Source organism: Triticum urartu, chromosome 2A (genome assembly GCF_056163025.1).
Source record: "Triticum urartu cultivar PI428250 chromosome 2A, HENAU_Tu73, whole genome shotgun sequence".
NCBI lineage: Eukaryota > Viridiplantae > Streptophyta > Magnoliopsida > Poales > Poaceae > Triticum > Triticum urartu.
In genome coordinates this window covers 624,522,311-624,537,487 of record NC_141874.1, presented here as the reverse complement: position 1 = coordinate 624,537,487, position 15,177 = coordinate 624,522,311, and the positions used below count along the sequence as shown (strand labels likewise).

Genomic DNA, 15,177 nt, shown 5'->3' with positions numbered 1-15,177 from the left:
ACAAACTTGAAAAAAGTTCATCGATTTTGAAAAGAAATTCATCACTCTGGGAAAAAATCACAAAAATGAAAACTTCATGGATTTGGAAAAAAAGTTCATCAATTTTTAAAAAAAGCAAGAATTTGTAAATGTTCACGCATTTAAGAAAGTAAAAATACAAAAAGAAAAAGGAAGAGAAAAAACAGGAAACAACTGTGTTTTTCCACCGTTGCATTTTAAGAAATAAGAAAAGGAAACTCGCACAACAGGTCTGGTGACCCATCTGGTTATTGTGTTCGATACTAAACCGGGAGGAGCGCGGTTCAAATCACATTGTGCACACTGTTTTGGGGTTTAAAACAGGAAAAAAAAAAGTAAATGTGTCAGCCCGGAGCGGAGGGGGCGCGGCGTGCGCCAAGTCGCAAAATGCACTCTAACGGCACTTAAGGCAAATGATGGTCTCCCGTATGCTTCAGCCGACCACCTAAACCGGGATGGTCACAAACACACATGCCATGTGCTGGTCGGGCGGGTGCCACTGTTTTCTTCCTCTTTTTGGTTTTTTAACTTGAAAGATGTTCTTAATTTTTTTATAAATTCGAGAAAGTGTTCCAGATTTAAAGAAATATCATAAATTTGAGAAATATTTGGATTTCAAAGAATGCTTCGAAATCCAAAAAGTGTTCAAAATTTTCTAAAATGGTTCTAAGATTTCAAAATGCTCCTGAATTTTAAAATTGCTATCTTATTTCAAAAAATGTTCATGCATTTAAAAAATGTACCGATTTAAAAAATGACCATGAATTTGAAAAAAATGGATTTAAAATGTTCATGAATTTGAAATTTGTACCTATATTAAAAAATGTACCGATTTAAAAAATGACCATGAATTTGAAAAAAATGGATTTAAAATGTTCATGAATTTGAAATTTGTACCTATATTACAAAAATATTCAGGAACTCAAAAAATGATCCCAGATTTCAAAATATGTTCATGAATTTTCAAATAGTTTCTGTATTTTTATTTTTTCCAGATATTCAAGAAAACAGTTAATGAATTGGAAAAAAATGTTCCCATATTTGAAAAAATGTTCGTGATTTTGAACTATGTTCTTGCACTTCAAAAAATGTTTCGAAATTTAGAAATGTTTCTTGGATTTCAAAAAGTTGATAAATTTGAAAATTTCCTATATTTCAAAATCTATTCACGTATTGCCAAATATATCATAAATTTGGAAATTATTTGCGTATTTGATAAATTGTTCAGTATTTTTAAAAAAATCTCACATAAAAATTCACAAATTTGAAAAATCAATTGCAGTTTTTAAACACAATTTCTGATTTGAAAAAGGGTCACATATGCAGAAGAAAACATGAATTTAAGAAAATAAAAAAGAAAAGGAAAAAAAGAAAAAAGGGTTCAAGGAAGGTTATATAACGTTTTCAAAACCGTGTGTGAAAAACCAAAATGGGCCGACCCATATAGTGCATGCGCTCGACCGCTTGCGTCAAGGTTACACAATTGTTTTCAATACCTCGTGGTGCATAGAGAATAGGATCGGGCCATGAACGATTGATTTATGAACTTGATGTCTTGATCAAATGATCGGCGGTGAGATCTGAGGTACTTCCTTTGTCCCATAATATAAAAACGTTTTTCAAGCTCATTTTTATATTATGGGACGGAGGGAGCAGTGGCAGAGCTACAGCTGGGCCAAACTAGGCTATGGCCCGCCCAGCCCAACAAAAATTCAGTGGAGAGTAGAGCTAACTTTGAGCCTGAGGACGAAATTTTAGAGGAATTTCTTGATCTGGCCCATCCAGAGTTGTGCCTGTAGGAGGGAGTACCTTTTTTTAACAGAGTACAAACGCAGATGCTCACCTAAACACACATACACTTAACCCTATGAACCCATGCACGCAAGCGCACCCTATCTTTATGAGCACTTTCAAGATATTGAGCCGGCACAACATCTTGAGATTGGCGAAATGGTCATGAACGCCTTTGTAGTTGACAGAAACGTCTCCTCTCACTAAATGCACATCACCAATAGGACTGAAATAAATTCAAAAAAATGCGACCATCAGTGTCTAGGACAAACCCTGTGGGTTGGTTCCACCACAATGAACTTAACCATCTGAGATACTCTCAGTTCGCAGATCTGTACGTATACTAATTTGATTAATCCATGCGTCGATGCGGAATACAGTTTTAAACTTTTAATATTTTAAAACCTTTGCTAAGTAGTCTAAGAGCATGTATGTAGTTTTTATCATTTATGTGTTCTTTATACTGCCATGATACGATGAATAGATTAAAAGTTTTTCTTAAAAAAAAAGTTCCAGCATCGCAAGGATTTGCCAACCTACAGATTACCGAGCAATCTGCCGATTCCAAAAGGCAAGGACAGAGCACATTTATTCGATATGTAACATCATGCGCTACTGTACCAAACTACCAGCAACTCCCGGCCATTACTGCAGTGCAACACGCACGCGGCCATGCATGCAGCAGCCAGCAGGCACTGAGACAAAACATCGCACTCGCGGCCTACTGCTGTTACAGCCGGATCATGGGGAAGAGCTTCTTCCACGACTTCCTACTCCTGTACGCGGCGAACGCTCGAAGGTAGTGCTTGGAGGCGTCCCCCTGCCTAGCGTCCTCGCCCAGATCCGGCTGGTCCGCGCCCCAGAACCGCGCCGCTCGCCGCTTCCGCCGGACGGCCGCCAGCACGTCGTTCCGGTTGCAGATCCCCCACACCGTCACCTTCTGCTGGTGGTAATCCACCTGAACCGAGTGAATCCCTGCAAGTAGCAGCAAGCTTAGCATTCATGCATGGCCGCCCTAACGTACCCATTGCTCAGGCGGTTTCCCGTAGAAATGTCCTATGACATGATGCGTACCTTTCAGATTCGACAGCGCCTTCTTGATCTTCTTCTCGCAGCCGTAGGAGTAGAGCGGCACCTTCATCTCCACGTGCTGCGCCTCGATCGTCCCCCCTGCCAGCACGATCTGCAGATCACCCATCGTATTCTAGTTAGCTAATAGCAGTGTATCCTCAAGAACTCGATGTCAGCCGATCAGCATTCAGCGGTGTGCAGATAAACCTAAAGAACAGCATACAGGGCGCTTATATACACAAGCTAAAAGGCGACGGAGCTAATTGGATAATCTTGCAGATCCCGCCGCATGTGCGCAGGGGCCTCGTCATGGCACCGTCGACCTCGCTTTTGAGCGCGCTTTCATTTCTGACGCACCATGATCCAGACTCGGAGTCTGTTCGGGTGCAAAAGAGATCGGGACGTAGTGGAGGGGGGTACGTGGAGCGAGTGGTGGCCTGTCGGCGTAGCGTTGGGCTGACGAGGCCGGGCGTTTGCGCCCATGTGAAGTGTTGTGGAAAGCGCCGGGTTTGGAGGGTGGGGCGGAGGCGACGGCGTCGTGTTGGGAGGATTCGGCTTTTGAGATTGTCGTGGAAGGACGGCCTGATTGGCAGATTGGTGGGAGGGGAGTAAAAGTGTTGCACGTGTCACGCTTAGATTCGTTCTAGCAGCTTCGTGTTTGTTGTTTTTTCATGTGGATCGTGGATCGTCTTCTGTTTATTTCCATGATGACTCGTCAGTTGGGAACATTTTGGATCATGATCTAAACTTTACTTTCTTTTCACGGTTTCAAGAGCTTGGAAAGGTGTGCCCATGCCTTTTTCTTTTCTTTTGCGTAAATGAACCCAATGGATTATAAAGTTCACGAGAAGTATAAAGTATCTCATATATAATAAAAATTACTTCTATATAGAAGTCTTTGAACCACCGAACGACCACCAACGTCAGAGCGAGTCGCCGAAGCCGTGTTGTCATCGCTCCTCACCGCTCTTTACAAGAGTTGGCCTGGCCTTGTCGATAACGTTCAAAAATTCTTTGTGCAACGCCCAACGCCCTAGAGCAACAGTAGTCACCGTTGAACCCTTGAATTGATCTGAAACATATAACACCAAAGCTCACCGTCTTGTGTGCATGTCGAGAAATCATAACCTCATCACTTCAAGAAGACGGCGAGAATCTACACCGGAACTTCATCGACTCCATCCCAACGAACGGACTCAGGAAGGATCTAAGCTTGGAAAACCATCTTCAAGCTGAAGAGTTGCACCTGCGTGGACTAAAAAAGACCTAAGCTAAACTACTAAGCTGAACCGAGGCGCCGAGACTCCCTGCCTTGTCGTCGGCCGCCAGAGCGGCAGGCAGAGGGGAGACGAGTCCACGGGCTCGCCTGCAGAGCTTGGAGGTAACGAAGCTTCGCCCTAGCCGCCGGGAGGGAAAGGAATAGATTTGTTTTTCTTAAAAGTATGCCCATGTTGCATAGGTTAACGGACTTACTTTGAAGTGAAAATAAATAAATTCAAATCCATCACCTCCAGTATCAAACAAAATGACGCCTAGTTTGTCAAAACCGTCTAAACTTAGTCCATTGCCTTCACTGAAATTGGTTCCTAGTACAGCGGCAACCGAGACAGCACAAAGAACCGTACGGGAACATAATTTTTGAACTTTGTAATTGGGGAAAATGGAAGATAAAACCATATTAAAACTTCATAAAAGTAGAAGAATATACTTATAACAGTTAAACCAAAATTGATACAAGTTGTAAACAACGAAAAAGTACAAGAAAAAGTTGAAAAAATAATGGAAAAAATAAAGTTAGAATAAACTCAATTCTCTGTAGTAGTTTCCGTAAATATGGGGAGGATTGTGGCACGCAGGCCTCACGGCACGCATATCCCTTGGGTGTGCTTTTATTTTGGCTTCCAATTTTAATTTTTTTATATCTTTTGAATGAAAAGTCCAAATTAAGTTTTATCTTCATATTCGTGTTTCTCGTAATAAGGGCTTTCAAATAAGATTCATTTTAAATACGCTTTGACAAATTTTAAAAATAAATGTTAAGTTTCAACTATTCTTGAAACTTAGTACGAGCAACCGATAAACTCACAATTTTTTGTGCCAACAACCGACAAGAAAAATCTCTTAAAATTTTATCCATGAAACTTAGTAAGAGCGAGCGAGAAAGACACAAATTTTAGATGAAAAATCATAAGTTTCAACAACTGAAACTTAAATCTTACTATGAACTCGTGCGAGATCCAACTATTTCGCGAATCAAGAGACACAAGCGTCCGAGCAACACTTGGCAGGTGAGTGTCCCCGCACCTCCAGTGAATTTCCGTCCATAAACGAGCCACCATATACGATCTAAACTTGTGTAGATAGCAAAAGGCAAGATTTTACATAGATAGCAAAAACATAATTTGGTTTGAGCTCTATTGCTTTAGTAATAGTGCTTCCGATAATACTTACTATACAATATTAAAAAATAAGTTCGACATATTACAAAATAAGTGAGACATACATGTGTTTTCTTTCTTCCTGAGAAAGAAAGAAAGACCCTCAGGCATTTAGGGTTTGGTCGTCTCCCACAGGTGTTGTCATCGATCTGCCTCGTCTCCTGCGGCCGTAGGGCCATGGAAGTGCAGTGGATCCCGTCTCTTGCCGGTGGAAGGGCTCATACTTAGTCTTTAGGTGATTTTTTAGTTTGTTTAGGGTCTATGTCCTGTTTAGGAAGGCGGAATAGTGACGACTCCCTGAAGATGGAATAAGGTTCTCCCCGCTTAGTCCCCGTCCTAGCGACGCATCACGTCATCGGAGGGCGTGTGGAGGTGCTTCTCTAGCGGATCTCACGGGATTCGATCCATGTTTGTCTTTGGTGAATCTGCATGGATCCAGCCTTCGTTCGTTTGCATTCATATGTCGATGGATTGGATTCTTCCGATTTACACTTCTCTTCATCGTGGTGGTTGTTGTTCTAGTGTGTTGTTCCTTTGGGGTCTGAGCGCTACAACTTCCCGACTATCTACTACAATAAGGTTTTCCCGGTTCCGGTGAGGGAGTGGCGATGACGACGACGGTGCGCCTTCGGCTCGCTCCAGTGCTTGTAGTCATTGCTAGGTGATCTGTGGACATGGAGGTAATTTTATTATTTCTCGTATTCTTTGTAGTGCCATGATGTTTGATGAATAGATTGCAAGTTTTTTTTGCAAAAATAACAAAACAAGTGATTCCCACAAACATATTCTTCTCAGTTTATAAACACGCCACCTCACCATGCAATCATGCATGAAAAAAGACCTGCCTCGTTATGCAATTATGCATGTGAAAAAGCCCACATGAGATCTCACCATATTGGGTCGACGGGATCTGAAATTCCTACTCAATACTCACCATAGTTCTAGTTAACTTTTTTTTGAATATTAGTTCTAGTTAACTTTCTTAAGGGCATTTATATCTTTTCATAGATCTCTTTATTCTCAATTATATCTGATGTTCTTTTTTATCATTTTCCCAGGCAGTTTCACTCGAGGAGAACACTTCTCTACGACCATAGGCTCTGGTTGGTCTACGATGGTTGTGCAAAAACCTACCAGAGAACTACCCAAGAGGCTTCTCATGTAGGATCCTTATCATAATAACTCAAACTAAAAAAGACAAACGGCAATACAAAACCACTTCATTTCCATAGGGTAGCTTGCATATGGTTTGGTTTTCACTTTCAGAAACCCTCAAAAGGAGTTTTTTTCACGAATACACAAAGTCTGTGTACCTTTCATTGATAGAAGAGTAGAAAATAAGTTACATATGTGGGTTTGAGTCAGTTGATATATAAAATGAAGAGCAAAAGGGTTTACACAAAATATAAAATGATTACCTTAATGGAAACTTTACTAAGCTGGTTAAGGAGTGAGGGGGCCTTTATTTGTGGAGGGATACGCCTTCAATGCGTCAAGGGATCAAGACTTCGAAACTCTTACCTTGAGAGATAAACAGTAAAATTTCATTTAGATTTTTTATATCGAGTCCCCCCTCAACATCATGAATTAAGGACTCCTGCCTCCCCAGTGGAGGGATCCACATGACCTAGCAGGAGAGATTGCAGTAAGAATGCAATAATTGTGATGCTTCGTCTTTCTCAGAATATTTTTGTATAATTGACCCAGTGTTATTCTTGTTCTAAAGTGTAATTTATTTCATTTTTAACAAAAATATACTTTTGAAAGAGAAGACGTGGATTTTTTTAATTCGGTACAGTCAAAGTCGCTCACATACATTCATCCATATGAGCACATGCATGCACACTCTACCCCTATGAGCACATCCGAGAGACTGGACCGACATAGCATTTTGAGATTTTATGAAGTTACCACAGACGCCTTGCAGTCGACGGGAACATTTCCTCCCACCGAAAAAACATCACCGAAAGCCTGAAATAAATACAGAAATAATGCGAGTACTAATGTCAAGTCTAGGACTTAAACCCTGGTGGACTGAGGATATCACTGTCCTCCTAACCATCACGCTAGTTCACACGTGAATTTCTTTTCAATAGATAGGTATGCACGATTGTTCATTTTCAGTTGTATTTTTCCAAGCCTTGTTGCAAGTTTGTAACATTAGTATCGCCCTATATACGTTGACTCGTTGATGACAACAGGAAAGGTAAACAGAGAACTACACAGACACGTACGCAACGATGTAAGCTCTCTAGATCGACAGACACAATGAAAAATCACAACACAATAAACCGTCAAGCCCTAGGAACTCGACCACCTTCCCTTTTGGCTTCACCTATAAAACCAAGAACCGAACACGCATGATGCCGTGCGATACGAAAAGAAGGAAAAAGGTATCGCCATTTCTACCCTTAGCACTGTTATCATGGCCGCAAAGATGATTGCCGCGGCGATGGCCGTCGCCATTCTGGCCGTGGCCGCGATCACCGTGGCGGCGACGGACGGGACGGGGCCGAGGAGCTACTTCTCGTCGTGGGACGGGCCCGCGTGCACGGGGCGCATGTCGAGCGCGGGGACCTGCGGGTGCAGCCCCGTCCACTTCCACGGCGGCCACGAGTTCAACTTCCGCGGCGAGACGGCGACGCTCTACAGCGAGCACGGCTGCGCCGGCACGCCGTACCAGGTGTTCGAGGACACCCAGGCCTGCGGCGACTTCGGCTGGCGCAGCATCCACATCGACTGCTGAGCGCGCGTGACCGCGCCCGTGGTGCACTCCGGCGACCCGCTCTATATATAGCTTACCCCAAAATAATGAAGTGCACGTGTCGTGTGTGATGAATAAAGTCTGAACCACTGAATATATGGTGAGAAGCTGTTTCGGCAGTTCAAAAGCGAGAAAGAGATAATAAGCTGTTTCGTGCCACATTCCAGCTGCATGATACTCCTACAGTACTGTAATTAACAACGTCTTGTCCAGGATAAAAGTTCTATCAGTCTTAGGCTCTTAGCAGAATGCAACTGAGCTTCAGCGATCAAACGTGCATCAAGCTACATAGGTTCAACAAAATATACGGCATCTCACGACAGCAGCCATGCCATACCAACGCAGGTGGAAGTTTCTTCAGCAAAGCCCAGGTGACACAAACAACAACCCGTACTATTTCGGGGCTCCTGACATCTCATGAACGGTATTTGGACCTTGATTTCTGCATATAAAACATGAAAAACGTTAGCTCACACTTGCCAGCAACCGTATTTGTCAGCGCTTTTATATGACATGTCCGTATGATGAGCTATTTTCAGAAAGGCTTTTGGTTATACCTGAGACCTTGGCTTGCCTATATCAAGCGAGTCCATTTTTTCCACTAGATTATCAGCATCGTCGAGCTCGATGACAGCCTTGAATACTGCATTTGACAAATCTTTGTCCTCATCGGCATCAAAATAGCAATCCCGGTCTTGCGCATCTTTGACTATCTTCTGCCAAACAGACTTGCTGTTGGATAAAGTCGTCCCATTTCCTACTATCCATAAACAGTGCCTGGCAAGATCAACAACAAATAAGTTACTCCTGATGGCAATAAAGAGCCTTTGAATATCATTCAAACTATGTAGCTTTAAACCAACAGTAATTCCAACTATATGGAAGTTTTGTGGCATAAAAGTGATACTGGTGGATTCATATTTAGCACCGTATTATAGAAGAATTAACTGTCCAAGTTAAATTTGGAAGACCACAAGGAGTATATAATTTAAAATCATTTTTGCAGATACCCTGGAATCGAGCTACCAAAAAACTTACTTAGCTCTCGTGAGAGCCACATTGGTCCGCTGCATGTTTGTGAGAAATCCAACAGAACCAGCTTTATTGCTCCTCACTGTTGATATGATAATGATATCTTCCTCCGCACCTTGGAAACCATCCACAGATTTCACTTTCACCGAGAAACCGTCGTACCTATCGTAGGATTTCCCAAGTTTCTCAGAGATTTCTCTAACTTGACCATTATATGGGGACACAACACCAACGGAGATTTTGATTCCTGTAGAGAATGACTCTGCAATTGAGGGAAAAGAACTATTATACAAGCAGTGAACCAAGGACAAGCTACTAGTGGCTCAGATTGTGTGTACGTACATCACAGAACAGCATACTAATTATTTGTCCTTCCTCTCAAAAATATTGTACCAACATTTTCTCTCTTTAGCGCACATTTCTCTTCCCCCCTCGCACAACATTTATGACTGCAAATTCATAGACTTATCTCTCTTATTCGCAGCACATTAATACCATGGGTAACACTGTCATTTCCCTCAAATAATCTCTTGCTTTCATGACTTTCGCTATGTGACAAACCAAAACACAACCTCATATATTTATCAATGGAGGTTCTTTACAAAAAATAGAGTACCACGACTGAATACTGTTGGTTACCTTTGAACAACCTCTGCACTATCCTCGAAACTGCAGCAGCTTCAATTGTGTTTTTCCAGCCATGCCCGTGCTTCTCAGTTGTTTCATGTCCTCCATCTACATTTATGAATGAGTATGACCCAAAGATTTTGCTTGCTAAAAACCTCTTCTCATAGCTCTTAGTAGTGACATTGGGACCATCAGATATCTTGCCATCATAAAATGTAACAACTGGAAACTTGCTTATTTTTGGATGCATCCTGTATTGCACATTGAGAAGGTGCTTACAATAACCCAGCATACTTAACCTCTCAAAAACACTTCGCCCAAATTTAGCATTGTCAGATATCTACATAATCACATTACATGTCAAAATACATCACTTTCAAAAGAAATAAATAAATGAAAGCAGAGAATAGTCAACATATATAGCTTACTTTGCTTTTCACCAGAGCAGGTAACTGATATTCGTCTCCGATAAAAACAGCCTGCCTTATGCCTGGCAGCTGCAAAGGAATTAAGGTTTCACACTCTTTAAGCTGTGCAGCCTCATCGACAATCAGCAAGTCAAGAGTCAACTTTTCAGACTTCTTGACCAACCAGCATATATCTGAAGGAGAATTGTCCATGGGCACATTGTACAACCTGAATGAGCTGGAAACTGTACAGAGAATGCATTTCACTCTTTGCAACAGGTAGAATTGAATTTCTTTTATGCTGTAACAATTTGGAAGGTCCAGGTTATCAACAAGATATCTTAGTTCTTGCACACACAGGGATCTGGCCAACCTGAACTTAGATTTATTGCATGTGTTAGTCTGCACACAGGTGAGCTCCTCACGCCACAAAGTAGGGTCACCACCATCTTGTATCTTTCTCTCAAGAAGTTCATCAGACCATATATCACTATTATCCTTGTCACAGTTTATTAAAGCAGGAAGAATTTTGATCAACTCAACCACTTCTAGCATACACTGAAAACTGCGTCTTGTTTCTGAATTTCTTGGATGATCATGGTACAGTGTCTCAATGCAATCGCACAAATCCCCCGAGAGTTTGTTGAAACTATCTTTCAAATAACCTTTGAAAGGCAGTACTCGGAGTGCTTCCTTCAGTGCTTCAGAATCACACCATCCCCCCTTGTGGTATTCTTTTTCCCCTTCTTCAGGCATGTTCTGTACTGGCTTCCGGAACACCGGGAGAGGTACAGTAAGATGATCTTTGGACTTGAGACTGGAATGTAAAGGATAACGTGGATTCTTTTCTTGCTCTGCTGCAGGAGGCTCTGATGCCAAAACACAACAAGGTTTCTCACTATCCTGCTTAGGGCTCTCGTTTTCTCTGGCCATTTTTTCAAGAATATCTTCAATGTGAGATCTGTACTTGCTCACAGAATTCTCGAGAAGATCTATCAGTGAGCACAAGCAATGCCTCCAGCCTGTTCTAGGCATGAAACATGGCAACAACCACTCAGCACGAGAGTCAAGGAATACACTGGAAAGATCATGAAAATTATCAATTTTCATCTTCTCTTTGTTACCAAAAAGGATAATGTCATTCAGGAAGCATATGTTGCCATCTGACTCCCCAACAAGCCTGACAATTCGAGATGCGACTTCCAGTACAGCAGTATTCGTAGGTGCACATGTAAGTGTCTTTAAGCCCTTCATGAGCATTGCCCACAAGATAGTGCTGATGGTTTTTGTTTTGCCTGTTCCAGGGGGGACCCATATTAGTTTAAGCGAACGAGCCATTATCCACTGCTGAGACACAATCTGCTACTGCATCCAACTGTGAATCATTGAGGTTGAATTTCTCAAGGCCAAGGCCATCAATTGGTCTATGAGAGGAGGATAAGCTTCCATCTTCAACAACCTTCATGGGGAAAATTAGCAAGTAAATCAATTAACTCGAGCATGTAGATAAATAGTGCAAGTAAAAGACGATGAATACATCAACCAGTCTCATCCCGCATGCAGTAAGATATGTTTAATGTTACCAACAGATTCACCGTGCTGACAACATTATCAAAAGTAACTCAAATGTAGAGATGATTTTGAAATGAGGCAGCAGGTTGCCCCCAGCTTAAGAGACAATCATTAATAGTGCATGTATGTCCGTGTACCAACTACCAAGTACTAACTTCTACTCCCCCCGTTTCTAAATATAAGTCTTTCTAGAGATTTCAATAGAGACTACATACGGACGTATATAGACATATTTTAGAGTGTAGATTCACTCGTTTTGATCCGTATGTAGTTCCTATTGAAATCTCTAAAAAGACTTATATTTAGGAACGAAGGAAGTACAAGGCATGATAAGGCATAAGAAAGGGCCCAAGTTATTTTTGCATGTAAAAGGTGACATACCCTTGGCTTATACTGCCACACGAGATCAACAATGCCGGTGCTGCTCCATTTGTTCCAATGTTCCTCATGATTAGTATCATTTACTTCCATACGGAGGCACTTCCAAATACGGTTGTATGTAGTCATATTTATGAGAAGTACAGCAAATAATTGCCCCTTAGGTACTTTTGTTTCTGGGTCTGCTTCAACAGGAATGGTTGACGAAAACCGAATAATACAACAATTGGGTGGGATATCTCCATCTTCTTCTCCAGATTTCAGAACTGAACCTAGAACGTATGATTCCTTATTTTGCGTCAAGTCAGACACATGCTTTGGTTTTCGAGAGGACACGACTATTATGTCTCCCTCTTTGGGATCATACGTCTCCCTCGACTTCTTATCCGTTGATGGCTCTGAAACCTCGAAACCAAGTATTGATTTCGCATTGTCAAGTTTGCCTGGGCATAACCATCTAATGAGGAAAATACATCAGTATGTACTTCTTCAATCAGAGGACAGGCAAATGAACCCAAGTAAGCCTGTAACGACGGGAAGAAACCACCAAGTAAGCCTGCAATGATATTTTGTTAATTCTGGTTTGAAGTTAAGCTTAAGCAGTCAATGGTCAATGTGGGAAGAACAATGCAGTAGGCAGTTGATAACAAAAGATACAAACTGTTGAATCTATACTTGGCCATAACCACAGTGGAATCAAAAACATATTTGCGATAAGAAATGAGAATTCAACACCGTGGTAATACAAGAACAAATACTCAAGCCTACTAAAATGATCAAACACAGGGTTTTCTCAGGGAAAATGATCAAACACGTTAAGGGCACAAATAGCATATTCCCTTCTAATCTGTGTTGTACACCCATTGGTGGTTTCTTCAGCCACCTACACAAGGGGAAAAAAGGAAAAGGGTGCGATTCAGTTCAAGCAGGGCATTCTGCTTGGCAAAGCAGCGAGCACCAATCATATGCAAGGTCAGCACTACCCGTATTAAAAGAGGGGACTGATTAAGCGTCAGGCCTAGAGATGTAGATAGTGTTATATTTTTCATCTGCGCTCCTCCGTTTTTTGGTTAATTATTCCAAATGAAAAACAACCAGAGATGGGAGATTCAGGGAAAAAAAGACGGATATACTACTTGGATACGGCGAGCGAAGGCAGCGGCCAGCGGTCAACGTGCGGCGGTTCAGCCTTGAGCGGGCACTGGCAGGGTAGCAGCGCGGCCGTCATTTGAGGAGCTCGATGCACCTCCTTCCTGATGGCTGGCGGGGCGCGAGAGAGCCACATAAGAAGAACGGGGGACAAGAGGGGTATGGAACGGGCTTCGGCCGAGCCTGCTAGAGAGTCTAGATTGGGGATGGGCCTCGCCAACAGCTAGCGAGTTTCGATTTAGTGGGATTACCCGACCACTCCATGACAATCAAAATGCTCCAAATGTGCTAAAAAAAACTCAAAATGCTCAAAAACAAAAAAAACTCCATGACACTCAAATTTGAGCCGATCAAGCTTCTGCCCCTGAGATTATTTTACCGTCGTGTTGGTCTTCTGTGGTACAAAATAGTTTTTTTAGGGGGGAAATAGTTTCTCACTTCTTGTAAAGAGTACTGTAATGTAATGTTCTTTCATAACTAGTAGCCACCAGAAAGGACAGAAAAATGTGTGCATATCACCTACTCCATCCATTTCACAATATAGTGCATCCGCATTTCCTGAAATCTAAGTTTGACCATATATTTAACCAACGAGACCGAGTACGGCAGAAGATCTCGGGAAGCCCGAACTCACTACATTGTGAAATGGAGGGAGTACTACCATGTGCCAAATCTAAAACTGGTTATTAAATCAACAACCACGACGGGCTACTTTCAAGCCTTCAAAAAGATGGATTGGTCTGCAAGAATAGGAGATCAAACCCCAAAACTAGCAAACTGAGTACATGCGCGTGCAGCTTATAAACAAAGAAAAAAAGGCATAAGGCAAAGATCAGGCGTCACCTTCTGCCTGAGGAGGTCCCTGTTGAAGATATCCTCGATGGACCAAGAGAATATCATACTCTCCAGGCAGCCAAGATCGAACTTGCTGAGCTTACGGTCATCGTTCGTCACCGCAGACCAGTAGCTAAGCAATGCCTCCATCTTGTCCAGTTCGCTGTGGAGATCCTCGTCCTTGTCACCCATGGCGCCCGCGCTCTACTCTGCTCCCCTCCTACTCCCTTCCTAAGCAGGAGTGAGTGGCAGTAACGGAGCATATAATCCTAGGCCGCTGAGCGTGTTTAAGTTGCGATGGGCCGTTGGAATTCCCGAGATGAAGTAAATGCGGCTGCGCGCGTGCCCGCGTGTGTGGTGAACCGTCTCGCTTCCCGATGGGTGCATGCGCCTGGCTGCAGTAGTACTAGTACTAGCAGAATCGACCGCAAGATTTCCTGGGAAAGGCGCGATCCTGCAGCGTTTACGGACTGGAGTATCTGCTCCGTGCTCAAATGCAACCTCATCAACGGCATGTTTGGATACCCTAAACTAATCCTAAGCTAACTTTAACCAAAGAGCTGTTTGGATGGTAGGGTTAGATTAACAATAAATATCCGTTTTCAATCATTTAACTAATTTGGACCCTGTTTGGATGAAAGGGGTGACTTTTTTTTTACTATTTTTTCTAGTGGGCCCAGGAGAACTAACCCAAATAAGCTCCTCTAGTGTGGGCTAGTTTTTTGGTGGGTTATATCCAACTAACCCAAACTAACCCATCATGTTTGGATACTTTTGGGATATTTGAAGCTCAACAAACTAAAACTAACTCTAACTCAGGGATCCAAACAAGGCCAACAGTAAATCCTTCTTTGGTTTGTAGGAATCTCATAGGATTTCTATAGGATATGATTTGCATAAAAAAATTTTCTTTGAAGCCCTTTGGTTTATAGGAATGAATTTAATATTTCTATGTAGGATAGGAATCAATCCTTCACATTTTGGAGGAAAAAAAATAGCTAGACTTAATGGAAAAATTCATATCCTATGCATCAAATGACATCTCTTTCTCTATAGGAATGGAGATACATGTCATCTCACATTCTATGATTTTTCT

General features: G+C 42.1%; 1 protein-coding gene and 1 pseudogene across 1 annotated transcript; both read right to left on the bottom strand.

Annotated features, from left to right (window-relative positions):
• Window positions 1-2,371: 2,371 nt before the first annotated feature.
• On the bottom strand, window positions 2,372-3,245 carry LOC125533806 (Heavy metal transport/detoxification superfamily protein). Its single transcript, XM_048697152.2, has 2 exons — window positions 2,884-3,245; window positions 2,372-2,784 (listed from the first exon to the last, which is right to left on the bottom strand). The coding sequence occupies exons 1-2, from the start codon at window positions 3,005-3,007 to the stop codon at window positions 2,540-2,542; spliced, it is 369 nt and encodes a 122-aa protein (XP_048553109.1). The 5' UTR covers window positions 3,008-3,245; the 3' UTR covers window positions 2,372-2,539.
• A 5,252-nt stretch (window positions 3,246-8,497) lies between these two features.
• LOC125537556 (uncharacterized) lies at window positions 8,498-14,273 on the bottom strand (annotated as a pseudogene).
• Between the last annotated feature and the right edge of the window lie 904 nt (window positions 14,274-15,177).

What these genes read in the sequence shown, in the direction of transcription:
- LOC125533806 (XM_048697152.2), bottom strand. Translation starts at nt 3,007, where the DNA reads ATGGGTGATCTGCAGATCGTGCTGGCAGGGGGGACGATCGAGGCGCAG. An exon ending in GGCGCTGTCGAATCTGAAAG is followed by an intron (nt 2,785 to 2,883) that starts GTACGCATCATG and finishes TGCTACTTGCAG; the next exon opens with GGATTCACTCGGTTCAGGTG.